The 15,890-nt window shown below is 40.3% G+C and overlaps 1 protein-coding gene and 1 non-coding gene across 3 annotated transcripts in view; both read left to right on the top strand.

Annotated features, from left to right (window-relative positions):
• Cpne3 (copine 3) overlaps nucleotides 1-15,890 on the top strand; it is a 49,726-nt gene that overhangs the window by 2,970 nt on the left and 30,866 nt on the right. For both annotated transcript variants that reach the window (XM_036179555.1, XM_036179556.1), the window contains exons 2-4: nucleotides 11,573-11,712; nucleotides 12,411-12,590; nucleotides 14,396-14,470. In XM_036179555.1, coding sequence (XP_036035448.1) covers nucleotides 11,581-11,712; nucleotides 12,411-12,590; nucleotides 14,396-14,470 — 387 coding nt within the window. In that variant the 5' untranslated portion in view covers nucleotides 11,573-11,580. The remainder of the gene's footprint in view (nucleotides 1-11,572; nucleotides 11,713-12,410; nucleotides 12,591-14,395; nucleotides 14,471-15,890) is intronic.
• Nucleotides 15,417-15,535, top strand: LOC118578910. The gene has a single exon (XR_004944301.1). It is a non-coding gene; the product is annotated as a U5 spliceosomal RNA (small nuclear RNA).

Here is a 15,890-nt window from a genome sequence, read left to right as displayed (position 1 = left end):
TCTCTCTCTCTCTCTTTCTTTCTTTTTCCTTTTTTCCTTCCTTCCTTCCCTTTTTTGGTTTTTTGAGACAGGGTTTCTCAGTATAGCCCTAGCTGTCCTCTGCCTCCGACGTGCTGGGATTAAAGGCGAGTGCCACCACTGCCTGACTCTTCCTCTCCTCCCCTTCCCTTGCTTTCTTTTTTTCTTTTGTAAAGATAAGTCTTAGGTAGCCTGGTGGACCTGGATGACCTTCAACTCTTCCCTCCAGACACCAAGTTCTGGGATTACCGGTCCTTACAACCACACCCAAATACTTCATTACTTTTGTAATGAAGCTTTTGTTTTACAATTCCTCTAGACACTAAGTTGACAATCACTATATGTTAAAATTCATATTTGCAAGGGAGTGGAAGGACCTGAAGAAAGAAAGAAAAAGAAACAGCAAAGCAAACCAGAACACCAGAGTAATATGATGACACTTTAAGCCACACCCACATTGTCGCTTTGCTAATTTTACAGGAACTAGACATAGTGCATCCGTTTCATACATATGTGAAAAGGAGTGGAAGTCCAGTTCCGTCTGCTTGGGGGTCTTTTTTGGGAAGGGGAGGTTCAAGACAGGGTTTCTCTGTGTAGACTTAGCTGTTGTGGAATTTGCGCTATAAACCAGACAGGCCTCAAACTCACAGAAGTCCCCTGTGTCTCCCTCCTAAGCGCTGATATTAGAGGTGTGCTCATTGCCACCACCAATACCACCACCAGGCTTTTATCACCACAAGTAAAAATCGAAACAAATGTTTCCTGATGGTATTGTCAAAAGAAATTTATAAAATATCTAGAAGGTACAGCGCACCTACAATATTTGTTTTCCTTTCCTGCTTTGCTTTTCTCCTTAGCCTTTACTACCACTTAACATGCTGTTAATTTTACTCAGCGAGTTTATCTTTATATAGTGTAATCACATTACTGCAAGAGTCTGTTTTGGTCAGTGTTGGATCCCCAACAACTCAGAATAGTGCCTGGCACAGGGCAGGTGATCCATGGGAATTTGATGAATGAGTATTGAATAAGTAATAATGTTATAAATGTTAGTAATTGGGAAATGTAAAAGGATTTGCCAGAAAGTTAAAAACATCTATGATGTATATGGTAACCAATCATGAAATGAATATTTTTGAAATCAGAAAATATCTAAACATCTTCATAGTTTTGTGCAATGTATAATCATTTATTTATGTTAGGAGTGCCATAACATGATCTGTAACACCATGAACACTATCAGCTTTCAAACTTTGAGAATGAAAGTAGTCATTGTTTCAGCTTTAAACTAAGGAATTTGTTTATTTTGGGGTAAGATCCCAAGCTGGGCTTGAACTCACTTCTTCCTGCTTCAGCCTCCTAAATGCTGGGATCCTGGCATGTCAGACTATCGGGCCTAAAAGAACTTTTCTATTATTGTTCACTATGAACTAGAGAGGCACTATGTGACAAGTGAAATGCTGATCTTATCCAGCAGAATGGTCCCAAGTGCCCAGCTAAGAATGGAAGAAAGGGAGCCATATTTAAAAAGCTGGTGTGTGGAGTCAAGACATAGTTCACAGGGCAGTGGGAAGTTCCCATGGCTCAACACGTGGAGGTAGGAGCGGTGGAAAGTTCATAGAGCTCCAAGCAAAGGGGACTCAAAGGACTTTAGTTTCAGCAGATGATATGCCTGAGTACATGTCCACACTTCTGCACAGCTGGTGTGCTCAGATGCTTGTGTCCTAAAGTGAGGTGCTGGCATTGCTTCTTTTAAAACCTGTGTGAATTACTGTTCTCACTGCTGTGACAAAATACTGGACAGAACCCACTCAAGGAAGTGTAAAGTCCACTGTGGCAAGGAAGACACAGTGGCAGGAATGGGAGGTGGCTGGTCACTTTATACCTGTCCTTAGAGAGCCCTGGAAGCTGGCACTCCTCTTGCTTTCTACTTTTTATTCAGTCTGGAACCCCACTCGTGGAATGGTGTCCTTTAGAGAGGATTGTAGAAACTCCTTCATGGCCATGCCTAGAAGCTTGTCTCTGCTGTGAACAAACAATACACGAATATGTATCACTCTCACTGGCTAATAAAGAGGCCGGTGGCTGAACAGGAAGTTAGGCAGGAAAGCCAAACTGAGAAGAAGGAGAAGAAGGAGGGTGGAGTCAGAGAGATGCCAATCATCCACACAGGAAGCAAGACATACTAGAGGACAGGTAAAGTCACAAGCTACGCTGCAATACATAGATTAATAGAGATGGGTTAAAGTAAGAGTTAGCTAGTAACTAGCATGAGCTATTGGCTAAGCATTTATAATATAAGCCTCTGAGTTGTTATTTGGGACTGGGCAATTGGGACAGGAAACATCTGATTACATGTCTCCTAGGTGTTTATAGATCCTGTCAGCTTGATATTCAGTGCTAGCCATCGAATTCCCATGTGGCTGTCTGGTGATCTGCCCCTTCAATGTGTAGCCCATGACATTTCTAGAATGCATGTACATTGACCAAGGTTAGAACAGTAGCAAAGTTTAGAATGTTTATTAAGTAAAAACCTAAGAAATAAGTTTCCTTCTTACTCTGAATCAATCATAGAATGTGTTTTCAGGATTTTGGAGAGAATTTAAGGGAGGGGCTTGAGTTGGTAGTTCACTTTCTGGTAATAAGGACGAAAGTAAAACTATGTGTATTTCTTGTTGTTGTTTTGTTTTTTGGTTTTGGTATTCCAAGACAAGGTTTCTCTGTGTAACAACCCAGGGTGTCCTGGAACGCAGTTTGTAACAGAGATCCACCTGTCTCTGGAATTAAAGGCACGAGCCGTCCCTGCCTGGCCCATATGTACTTCTTAAGCTACTGATCCAGTGTTAATACTTTTTTATTAGCTGGCTTTCCTCTGTTCTTCATGCCCAGGGGTCAGCAGCAGTATCACCATTCAGATTTTACTTCAAGAATTTGGAAACCTTTTGGGAATGGGGAAGGCATCTCCTGGCCTTGCATATGCTAAAGACATGCTCTACTATTTTGGAAAAAGTGTTTAGATTTATTTTATTTTTATTTGTGTTTGTGTATTTGTGTGTATGTTTGTATGTGCCTGCCATATGTGTGTAGATATCCACAGAGACCACAAGAGGGTGTCAGATCCCTTGGAGCTGGAGTTACAGGGGTTGTGAGCCTCCTGATGTGGATGCTGCAATCAATCCTAGGTGCTCCTAACCACTGAGACAATCTAATCTCAACCCCCTCCTCTCCCCACATACACACCAAAATTTTTAAATGGTGCCCAAAATCTGTTTCCTTTTTCTGGCATGATGTGTTCTGTGAGTTTCAGACTGAGTTGTCATGGGTTTGTAAAACTCACTTCCTTGTGCTGTGTTGGCCCAGTAGGCTACGCCTGCTTGTTGGGGTGTGCTGCCTTTTTCACATTATATGTGAGTTTAGTCAGTTTCAGACAGAGATTCCAGACTAGTGAGAAAGTATTCACACGTACATTTGTATAGCTTTTTTTGAAAGTGGCTGATGGAAGCTGAGTTTGGACAACTCCATCCTTCTCCAACCATTTCTTCTTTTTGCTGTTATAAATATTCTGGTGTTTTCTTTTGAGTCCTTGAGTAGCACTTCCTACACAAGTTGTAAATTCACTGTTATTACATTAGAGTAAAAGGACAAACTTATAGAGACATGAGGTATTACCTGAAGATACTGAGTCGCTGTTGGATTTCACACTGGGAAAAGCAAGGCCTGCAGAAGTTAAGCCCCTGCTCACATGCCCCCATCACATGTCTAATCCAGAGCCAGAGTCTGCTTTCTTCACTTCTCCAGTGACCCTTGTTGTTTGCTTCATACTAAGGTGAGAACAGTGTCCTCTTCTCTGTCTTGAGTGATTTTATACTTGACATTTCTCATTTTCATTTCTCAGATTTATGGCAAGGATAGAAACAGCAGCCAGACAGAAATAACCCTTGGTGTCACTCTCTTCTTGTGGAATTCAACTTTATTTTCTTTTTTCTTTAATTTAATTGTTGATACAAGGTCGTATGTATCCCAGGCTAGACTAAAACTTAATATGTAGTGGAGGATGGACTTCAACTCATGTGGTCAATTTTCCAAATGTTAGTACAAGCTGTGCTACCACACCTAGCTTTAAATTCTTTTAAAGTGAGACTTTAAAGTGGTTGCTTATTTATTTATTTGGATTCTGGGGGCCTGGGTGTATAGAAAGTGCACTCTATCACTAAGCTACACCCATAACCAGAATCTGGCTTTTAAGTACAATATGTATTGTGGTTTGGATTTTAAGTGTCCCCCAAGATATCATGTTAGAGGCTTGGTCCTCATGGTAACAGTGGTCAGAGGTGAAACTTCAGGAGGTGGTTGAATTATGGGGCTCTCTGAATGGGTTCATACCTCTATCTATCTATCTATCTATCTATTTTTGTTATTTTGTTTTTGTTTTTCAGACAGGGTCTCACCATGGGGAGTGAGACCTGTCTGTCCTGGAACTCACTGTGTTGATCAGGTTGGCCTCAAACTCAGAGAGATATGTCTACTTCTGTCTCTTGAGGGATTTGTACATTTATTAATTTCATAGCTTAATGGGGTATATATGTACATGTGTGTGCATGTTCATGTATGTGCAGGTGCTCATGCATGGTGTGTATTAGAAGCCAGAAGCCAACCTTAGGTGTTTGTGCGCCAGTGCCATCTGCCTTGATTGTTTGGACACAGGCTCTCTCACTGGCCTGGAGCATGTAGAGTAAGGCTAGCTGACTGAACTGGCTGACCAATGAGGTCCAGAAGTCCATCTGGCTCCACCTCCCAGCGCTGGGGTTGCACACTAGTGTCACTGCACTTTGCTTTTTCATGTGTTTTCTGGGGTTGGAACTGAGGCACTTTACCTGCTCATCTGTTTCTCCAGCCTACTTTTCTCTGTATTCCCTGGAAGCCATTCCATGAACAATATTCTTCTTCTAGTTGTTTCTGTCGCGACGCAATGCCTCAACACACACACACACACACACACACACACACACACACACCAAACAAACCAACAACAAAACCTGACCAGACTACTCAGCCATTGGCTATAACTTGTGAAACCATGAGCCAAAACATACCCTTCCTTCTAAAGCTGCGTTTTCTCAAGTATTTTGTCACAGGGACAGAAAGCTGACTGATAGTTCCTGAGAATACATTTTGCTGTTCTGAGATGGTCCAGCAGTATGTGCATGGTAGACATGAAAATGTGGACATGCCCTAGGAAAGAGAAAAGGGGATGGAGAGATGGCTCAGCAGTTAAGAACACTGGCTGCTCTCGCAGAGGACCCAGATTTGGTTCCAAGCACCCATGTGATGGCTCACAGGCCTCTAATTCCAGTATCATGGGAACTGATGCTCTCTTCTGGCCTCCACAGGCACTGCATGCACGTTATCCACTTAGACATGTAGACAAAACTCTCAAATATCAGTAAAAAGTAAAATAGAAAGGGGTAAAACCTTTCTTAGCATTAAGCAACCTAAAGTTAACCTACAGACTAATGGACTGTCTCAAAGAGGAGCTGCTGTATAATCTAAGCCACCCCACTCCTTCCCCTCCTTGACAGACTGCTGTTATTCTGGCTACAGTTGTTTAAGAAAGATGTTAACAGTTACAACCTAAATATTAACCTAATACTATTAAGATGCCATTTCACTATTCATTTGTGCCATGATAAATATTTTATTTGATATGCTAAGAATTGCAGAATCAATTAAATATTTTTACTATTACACCAGGCAGATATTAATTAGAGGTACTTTATTACCCTGGGAGCATTTTGTCATGAGGCGATAAAACATCAGTGTTGTAGCTTTGGTCTGGTGTTTATTAAGTTAGTAACCATAGGGTAAGTATTGTGTGTGTTTATTACTTAGCCCAGGCTGATCTCGAATTCTCTATGTTCAGACGTCCTTGAACTTCCATCTTCCTGCTTCTACTTCCTGAGTGCTAGATTACAGGTGTACACTAGGCCTAGTTTTATGTGGTGCTGGCAATTAAACCCAGGGCTCCATGCATGGTAGTCTACCAACTATACTACATCCCCAGCCCTTATCTAATATTTTTAAAGGAACTCTCCTTTTGTTTGGTGGTGAATTGGTTTGAGTTTTTGAGACAGGATGTGACATAGTCCAGGCTGCCTTTAAACTCTCAATAGAGTGAGAATATCTAAGATATTAGTTTAGCACACTTGTAGGTGTGCTTGAGGTCATTTCCAGAAAGGATTAGCTAGGTGGGAATGTCATCCTGAAAGGAGATGATGGCAGTGCCCAAGGGACTTGGGACCCAGGCATAGTGAAAGAGAAGGAAGGAGTAGAATGCACAGCCGTTAGTCTCTCTGCTTCCTGTCTACCTGACGTCACCAGCCCTCTGCGCCATGTATGCTTTCACTGTGATGTTGTGTCTCATCTCCAGACCGAAGGGACAAGCCTGAGGGACCAGGAACCCAAACCATTATTTTGTTTATTTTGGTCTGATAGGACACTTATTTCCTGTAACTCCTGCCCCCCCCCCCCCACCTTCTGGAAATTGACTCTGATAGCAGCCTCTTTTTACTTAGAAATGCATTATGACTGATTGGCAAGTGGAAAAAATGACATAAAATAAATCTTTACTCCTTTAAATTGTTTATTGTGAAACATTGACAAACAGGAGGCCTTCAGCAGGGCATGGCAGTGGCCATGTACTTCAAATTCACCTCAGGCTCTACTTCATGTCTTAATTTTCACTTGATTTGTATAGTCTGTTATGTTGCTCTAGAAAGTAAAATTTGGGGAGAATGAATTCTGTTCAGTATGCTTACAGATTTTGTTAGCCAAGCACCTCATTTTTTCTTTTCCTTTCTTCCTCCCTTTCTTTCTTTTTTTCTTTCCTTTTTTTTTTTCTTTTTTGCTTTTTTGAGACAAGGTTTCTCTGTGTAGTTTTGGTGCCTGTCCTGGAATTCACTGTGTAGACCAGGCTGGCCTCGAACTCACAGTGATCAACCTGGCTCTGCTGGGATTAAAGGCGTGCGCCACCACTGCCTGGTGCAAGCACCTCATCTTAAATGTTTCCTTTGGTATCTTCTTTATGATCCTGTTTAGGGAGAAAGCATAAAGAGTCTTCTTTAGTTGCTCACATATTCTTCTGATTGGTCTTTTTTTTTTTTTTGCAGAAAAATGACCTATTTTCTGTCCTCAAAGAATACAGAACATTGGTTTATCTTCTCCCATTACACTGTATGCATGGATTACTGTAGTTAGAGTTTTCCTGTCTGGCCCAGTCAGGACAAATCTCTGTTACCCGCCAGTCCCACAGTCGCTCAGACCCAACCAAGAAAGCACACAGAGACTTACATTGTTTACAAACTGTATGGCCGTGGCAGGCTGCTTGTTATCTCCCTTTTCTATCTTAAATTAACCCATTTCTGTTAGTCTATACTTTGCCACATGGCTTGTGGCTTACCAGTGTCTTTACATGTTGCTTTTCATGGCGGCGGCTGGCGGTGTCTCTCCCCAGCCTTCTACTTCCCAGAATTCTCTTCTCTCTTGTCCCGCCTATACTTCCTGCCTGGCCACTGGCCAATCAGAACTTTATTTACACAGAGCGATATCCACAGCAGATTACACTGTTTTCTTCACATATCTTGTACTCAATATTTGCTGAAAAGCATGCCAGCCAAGAGTATTTATATGAATGTTCATATTGGCAAAGTTCTAGACCCAAATGTTTACTTAATTTCTTGCATTTGCCATTCGGTGTAATGGGTTTCTGGACGTAAATAGGCAAATAGCACAGAGAGACAGCAGTCTGGCTTGTTTGGGGAAATGGAGATGCTGCACTGGAGGGAATTTGCTTCCTGGCCATAGTGTAATAATGGCAACTGTCAGCAAGTCCTTAAATAATTTGCCATACCAGCATGTTGTTTGTGTAGCTTTTGTTTGAGAGATTCAGGAGAGAAAAATACTGCTCTACTGATACTTTGTGCCTCTATTGAGATTCACTTTGTACGTAAATATTTGTATTCTTGGTTGAGTTCTCTCCATCTTTAGAAATATAAACCTGTTTGGTCGGTGGTAGATAATTTTCTATGCTGATCTTTAACAATGTTCTTTAATAATCATACTCATTCTGTTTGTAACTGGGTACTGTGGACATGTACCTTACAAGACTCTAAAACTACCTTATGCAAAAGAAAAGAAAACTTTTTTTTGATAAAACTTTTTTTTCACAGATTCTGTGTCTGAGATGAAAAGCAATATGCTTTGTACATTCCAGGTTTAGTTTATTTCTATGTGGAAATCTAGGCTTAGGAAGTTGAAGTTTTTTCCATGTGGTTACACAGATGGATCTAGGTGCTAAATTTGTCTCAGATGTGCATTTCTTCATACTTGTTTTTAAACAGGGTATCTTGATGTAGCCTAGACTGACCTTGGATGTGATCTGACTTTCTTAGCCTCCTGAATACTATGGATATAGATAGAGGTGTACTACCACACCCAACTTTCAAAATTTGATATTGTTTTCTTATACTGTTCCAATCTGTTATTATGAGAGCTGCAGGAGTTTTTTTTTTGGGGGGGGGTGCAATTAATGTGTTTTGGCATAATCAGGAAAATCTTCGTGGAATTTAACAATTAAATACAGGAAATGTGGGATTAGAAAGGATTACACTGTGCATGGAGGCAAACAGTCCTGAAATAATAATAGTAAACATTTGTATACTTTTTAAATAACTTTTCAGTTCTCAGAACAGCCCCTTGAGGTAGGGACAATTACTTACATTATAGATGGGGAAACAGATAAGGATCTAGCCTTAGTCACATAGTAATCATAGAATGAGATTCCAGAGCATGGTATGTGGTCATGAATAGTGGATACTGGGTGCTTCAGGACTAAATATAATAGACATTAGAAGGAGGGAAAATAAACCTGTATATCAGGGCACAGGTGAGAGCCGAAGGTTTACAGGGCACTGTGGACCAACTAGCTACCTGAGTGTTGAGAGACTTAGGGTAAACATGAGCAGATGTGTATGAAGACTTTAAGATAACACCCTTAGTTTATGCTTGGCTTCTCAGGTGGGAGGAGGAAGAGATGTACTAGTTAATGGATTTAGGGCAAGGTCCCATTGCTGACACATCAGGCTTCCATGATGTACATATCCTCTAATTCACTGTTTTTGTGTTTCGCTGTTTTTTTTTCTTTTCCTCCATTTTTTTCTTGCCTCTTGTGTTTTATTTTCAAGAAAGAATACACACACACACACACACACACACACACACACACACAAATTAAGATAAGGGTGAAAAGAAACTATTACTGTGTTAACAACGTGACAGAAGTCTTCCCTAATGTTGTATGTACAAACTTGTTTTGATCCGTCCATTTAGCACTCTGGTCTGTTGGGCCCTCTAAACTTGTCCAGTCTCCTGTCAGGTTTGTTTTTCTCCAGTGAGTTCACTTTTATATCACATACTTTGGTATTCCCTCTGCTTTCTTGTGCCCTGCTTTTTCCTGTGTTTGTGTTACCTGCCACTTCTTTTCAGATAAATCTGCCCCATACTATATTAACTGTCCTCCAGCAGCTTCTGTAGCTTTTTCTTGCCCTTATAGCCTTTGTATACACCATTAATACTATAGTACTCAACTATTCTGATACCTGTTAAAATAACAGAAAACCAAACAAAATCCAACCAACAGAGCTAAGTGCAATTTTGTAGATGTTGCAGTAGTTTTAATTTTGTTGTAATATCTCTGGACAAAGAAGATAGGAAGCAAATTGGAGATTTGGGGGAACTGTCATTCCTTAAGAAATAGCTCTCAGGTGAACAGGCATTAGTGTTGATTTTTAACATGTGTTGAAGGTTGTTGGTACTTACAGAAAGTAAATGGTGGGACTGGAAGGATGGCTCTCAGTCAGTACAATAAAGCACTTGCTTCTTAAGAAGCATGTGAACCTAAATTTGGATCGCCCATGTAAAAAAACGTCTGTGGGGGAAGGGGACTAGCAAAGACAGACAAAACCCTGGCACTTGTTGACTGACTGTCCAGCCTAGCCAAACTGAACTCTAGGTTCAGTGTTTCTAAAATGAGAATAAGTAGTTGAGGGAGACACTTACCATTGATCTTTGACCTCCAAATACATTCTTAACAGACACACATACACACATCTACATGAACATTCACGCGAGTGTTTTGGACTTATCAAAGGATCTTACCATTCTTTTTTCTTGTGGTTGATTACTGCCATTTTAAATATTAAACAAGATGCTGAGTAGACTTATTCCTGTTGGCCTAGTAGCTCTGCTAAATTCCAAAAGTAGACAGCACTGAACACTCCCAATGCAAAGGGTGTTGGGAGGAAGTGTCTTTGTAGCCCAGTACCTGCTCTGCCACCATGAACTCCTAATTCATGCTGCACAGCTGGCTCTGTTGACATCCAGTGCAGAAGTGTGGTACCCAGTTCCTCTTGTTGATACCGTGGAGGAAAGCACTTCACTATCAGTACTCACGGTTTTCCTACCCTCCCTTTTTCTGGATTTTTTCAAGACAGGATCTCTACATATAGTCCTGGCTGTCCTGGAACTCAGGCTGACCTTCAATTTAGAGATCTGCCTGCCTTTGTCTACCAAGTGCTGGGATTAAAGGCATGTGCCGGCAAGCAGGCTGTGAATGCTTCCTCAAGGCCAGCACCCATCATGTGCTCTGCACCACCCCTAGTCTTGTTAATGTATTTTGTTTGGTGGTTGAAGCTGTGGAAGTTAGACTAACTGGTATTTCTTGGCAAGCCATGGCAAGCCATACACACTAATTGCTGGATGCTACTTGTGGAGCATTCTCGTTGAAATCATCAAGAGATGATGCCCAAGTTGCACTTTAAACCACATAGATAGAAAAAACAGACAAATAGCAAAACATCATCAATCGGCATCTATCAGGAATGAGTAGTGAGGCCCTACAGAACCTGTCATGGTGACCTTTCCAGTTGAAAGTCCAGGAAGAACATCTTCGTGTATGACATTTGGCTTCTCATCCTCACCTACATTTTTATATCATAGGATAAACACAGTGACTCTGTTTGTAAAGGTTTACCTTGTTTGTAAGGATGGGATGTTTTTAATACCCTTAGGCATTTACTTTTCTCCTTTCTCCCTGTCACTGGGGTTAGGGGTCAGCCTGTCCCAGGAGAGGGTCTCAGACACTTGATAAACATGCTCGACTTTGAGAACTTGCTATCAGATTCAGCTCTAAACAGAACAGGACAGTTCACCAATATATTTTGTAATACATAAGGTAAGGAGAGTATTAATGCATATTAATTGCTATCTTGAAAGGTACATTTTACTGCTAGATCATAAGCAGGTTTTACTCAGTAAAAGAATAAAGTATCACTGGACTAAGAGCTACTAAACACCCCCATCCTCTAGAGACTCAAATTCAGTCCCTCTAGCAGAGCTGCTCAGTAAGTACTTGTTGAAGGCTTGTGTTAGTAATTTGGCTATCTCCATTAAAAGTGAGTGTGCTTCTTAAAGATAATGTTTCTCATTGGTTCTCCCACAGCTTAAGACATGGCTGCCCAGTGTGTCACGAAGGTGGAACTAAATGTTTCCTGTGACAACCTTTTGGATAAAGATGTAACATCAAAGTCGGACCCTTTATGTGTGCTGTTTTTGAGCACGAGTGGTCAACAGTGGTATGAGGTAATATATAATTTTGGTGAAAAGCAGTCCACATTTCCTTTTTACAGTGTTAAGAGTTTATTTTAAAATGTTAAAAGTAATACTATAAGACTGAGGAGATGGCTTAGAGATTAAGAATCCTGGCTGATCTAGATGACCTGGGATCTATTCCTAGCACCCACATGGTAGCTCAATTACCTGTACCTCCCATTCCTGGGTCTCTGACACCTTTTCTGGCCTGTGCAGGCACTGTACCCGTGTGTTGCACAGATGTCTGTGCAGGGAGACACCCACACACGTCCACAAACAGTAGCAGCGCTGCACCATCGTATCTGTTGGTGCATTTTTTTCTACAAATTTGCCCTTGATAGCACAATCCCTCATGTTCATAGAGAAAGTTTCAAAATATAAATGATAAATAGGTCAGTGATATGGCTCAATGGCAAGAAGGCTAAACAAAACAATTTGTGTTTGAGTCCCAGAAGCCACATGGTAGGAGAGAACTGACTCTTCCCAGTTTTCTGCTGACCTCTGCTAATTGTCCTCTGACTTCATACATGTCATACTACCTGTGTGCCCCCACACACAAATTTTAAGAAGAGAAATTTCCTTTTATCTTCATGCTTATGTATAATTATAATTAGTACATAAAGATGCTAAAAATCTAAGTACTTCTTGGATCTGAAATTTTTTTCTTGTGTTTTTTGGGGTGAGTGTAGGTTGAACGGACAGAAAGGATTAAGAATTCTTTGAGTCCCAAATTTTCTAAGACATTTATTATTGATTACTACTTTGAAGTGGTTCAGAAATTGAAATTTGGAATTTTTGACATCGACAACAAAACTATCGAGCTGAGTGATGATGACTTCTTAGGAGAATGTGAAGTCACTCTTGGACAAGTAAGTATTTATTTTTTGTAACCTTTAATTTTGTCTGGATTTTTGTTTTATTTATTTGTTTGTTTATTTTTGAGATAAAAATCTCACTACATAACAGGTTGGCCTCATACTTACTATGTAACCTTGTTTGAACTTAAACTTATGGTAACCCTCCAGCCTCTGCCTCTAGAGTGTTGTGATTACAGGTGTGTGTCATCACACCCAGCTATTTTATATAGATTTTTAAACCAAAGAGTTGAGTGCTTTTGATAAACATTATGTCTTAATCAGTGTTCTATTGCTGTGGAGAGACTCCATGATCACACAACTCTTACAAAGGAAAGCATTTCACTGGAGCTTGCTTACAGTTCAGAGGTTTTGTCCATTATCGTCATGATAGGAAGCATGGCAGCATGCAGGAAGACATGGTGCTGGAGAGGTAGCTGAGAGTTCTACATCCATATGCACAGGCAACAGGGAGAGAGACTGGGCCTGACTTGAGCATTTGAAACCCCAAAGCTAACCCCCAGTGACACACTTCTTCCAGCAAGAGCATACCTGTTTCAACAAGGCCATCCTCTTAACCCCTGTGAAGTAGTACTACTCTCCAGTGACCAACCTTTCCAATATATGAGCCTGTGGAGGGCCATTCTTATTTAATCCACCACAGGTTGTTAGTGTACTTTTTAAAGTTGGTAAGTCTGTAATAGACCTTTTGGATATTAGTTGCATTAGGTTTGTGTACCTTCCAGGTGACTCCAGTGAGACTCTAGGGCAGTGGTTTTCAACCTTTCTAGTGCTGCAACCCTTCAATACAGTTCCTCAAGTTGTGGTGGCCTCCCACCGTAAAATGACTTGGTTGCTACATCATAACTGTAATTTCGTTACTGCTCTTTCCCCTGCTCTCTCCTTCCTACATTGGTAAGTGTGTCATTTAACTCTCTCTTCCCCGTAAACCTTCTCTGACCCCTTAGACTCCTTAGCATCCTTTCCTGAGCTAGCACTGTCTGTGTGTCATTTTATTCTTTAGATGTCTTATTTTCCTGTGTCTTAGTTAGTATATGATGAGCATGTTCAGGTTAGGTAGGGGTTTGTCTTTTTGCTCCTAACTCTGATTTGCTTACAAAGGTCCTGATCATTTGTATAAATTGAGAAAACCACAGGGAAATTAGAGTCATTTTTATTTTCAATGAGTTAAAATTATTCTTCAGAGCGGCTTTTCTGCGTTTATTTTCCAGGTTTGAATCACTTGGCAGACCCAGTAGTTCTCATGTCTCAAGGGCAGTGTGGAACTGACCAGTTGTGTTGGTCATGAGTAGTAGTTTAAAAAATAATTAGAAGCACTTTTATCAACTGCAGAATAAAACAATCACAATGTAGCCAAAATTCTAATGAATTTGAGAGACAATTTCAAAGAGCCGAGACATACTATATCATTTTAAGCAATATGAGCTTTTCTGGAAAGTTATCAAAGTTCTGTGCCAGTTGGGAGATTGAATCACATTTATTGAGTATTCTGAGGCCCACCTTTACGTTCAGAGGGTTTTCAGCCTAGCGCTTTGTGTAGCAGATTAAAATCTGGACTTTTCTTCCATTCTTAGTCAACAACCTAATGGGTATGGCGATAATAGCTGCCAGAGTGAAGTTCTTTGAAATCTTTTCAAATGGGTTTTCAATGGGCAGATGTGTTTTCAATGTCTTTAAAGGGTGTGGTTTTAATGTCACTCTTTCTAATGACTTTAAATGAACTTTATATTCAACTTCTCTTTTTTAAGTATGCAGTTCAGCAGCTCACATGATGCAATATTACTTTCTGCTTTTGACAGATTGTTTCCAGTAAGAAATTAACTCGACCACTGGTGCTCAGAAATGGCAGACCTGCAGGCAAAGGGAGTATTACGGTAAAGATAATATAAACTTTTGCTTCAAGAGATAGTCTATTAAGTCTAATAAGATGGTTTGTAACAAGCAAATAATCTATAGCCATGCCTGATCCATTGATCTTGAACATTGCATTCCATTCACCCTGGCCTAATAGTCATCAGAAATGGAAACTCTCTTGCTAACAGAAGAGAAAAAAATGAATTGTAGGAATTCCTTCTTTCAGTTTTTTTAAGTTGTCCATCAAGGTGAGGTGCACCTCTTCCATGAATGTGTCTGTTCATACGTTAGAGAAGAAAGGATTAGTAAACTAAATGAATCAGTTGGGCTCTCTGCAAAGGAAACATGGTCCTCTTACCATGACACAAACTTCCTACGATGGATTTTATTCTAAATGGGTATTATAAAGTGGCCATCGAACTTATAAACTCTTAGCTAGGCATGGTGGTACATCCCTGTTATCCTAATAGTCAGAAGTCCGATGCAATAGAATCCCCCAAAATTCAAGGTCATCCTGGTCTATGCCTGCATTGAGTTCTTGATTAGCCAGAGCAACATAGTGAGGCTCTGTCTTAAAAATATAAAACAAATAACAACAAAACGAAACAAAAAGCTCAAGAAACGCTTTCCTGTGGCTTCTTGTTATCGCTTCTGCTACATGTCCTCATATCTAGGTTTTGCATTGCTCATTACTAGCTCTGACCAAGTGCATGTATATGCTTTACTGTATTTTAGATTTCCAGTTATCAGATAACAAGCTTTTGAATACCTTATCTTGTAGTGTTTCCATCTGCAATGATAGTGTTCTAACTAGTTTTCTGTGACTTGGAAGCCTGGTAATTATAATTGTCACGCATATTTTTCTCAGCAGCTCTTTGTCTCTATCTTAGATTTCCAGAAACAAAAGAATATTTAGACTGTTGGGAGGGTTGACTTTCATGCTACAGAGAACTTTGTCAATAGTTAAGACACTGGCTTCACTTCAAATCACATAAGTCTTTTGCCTTTTACTAAGGATTTCAACTGAGAGGAGCAGTTCTGAGCCTTAACCTTTTCTTTTTTCTGTTGTTGAGCCTTTGCTATAGGGGAGGCTAAAAGCAAAGATAGTTGAGATAGCCTGGGGTTTGACTTAGGGTACAATGAGTCTTCCAGTTACACTGGCTGAAAAGCGCTGGCCTCATATTCCAGTTTACAGTTCTCTATGTAAGATTTAGTTATTCTTCCCTCATGGCGATGTGTGCAGAATTTTAGCTGGTTTTGTATAAGGGATATCCTTCAGTCTTCTGGTACTTTGATTTTTCTATGGGGTAGGAATATTTAGAGAACCGCTTTTTTTTTTTCTTCTGGTCATTATTTTTACTCTTGAACATTCTTGACCAAATCCACAGTGAAAGTGTGTTTACAAATACATGGTATAGTAAGATCTGCATACCTCACCCC

Source organism: Onychomys torridus, chromosome 2, assembly GCF_903995425.1.
Source record: "Onychomys torridus chromosome 2, mOncTor1.1, whole genome shotgun sequence".
NCBI lineage: Eukaryota > Metazoa > Chordata > Mammalia > Rodentia > Cricetidae > Onychomys > Onychomys torridus.
Note: the sequence above shows the minus strand (reverse complement) of the source record. Positions and strands in the feature narration are given on the sequence as shown.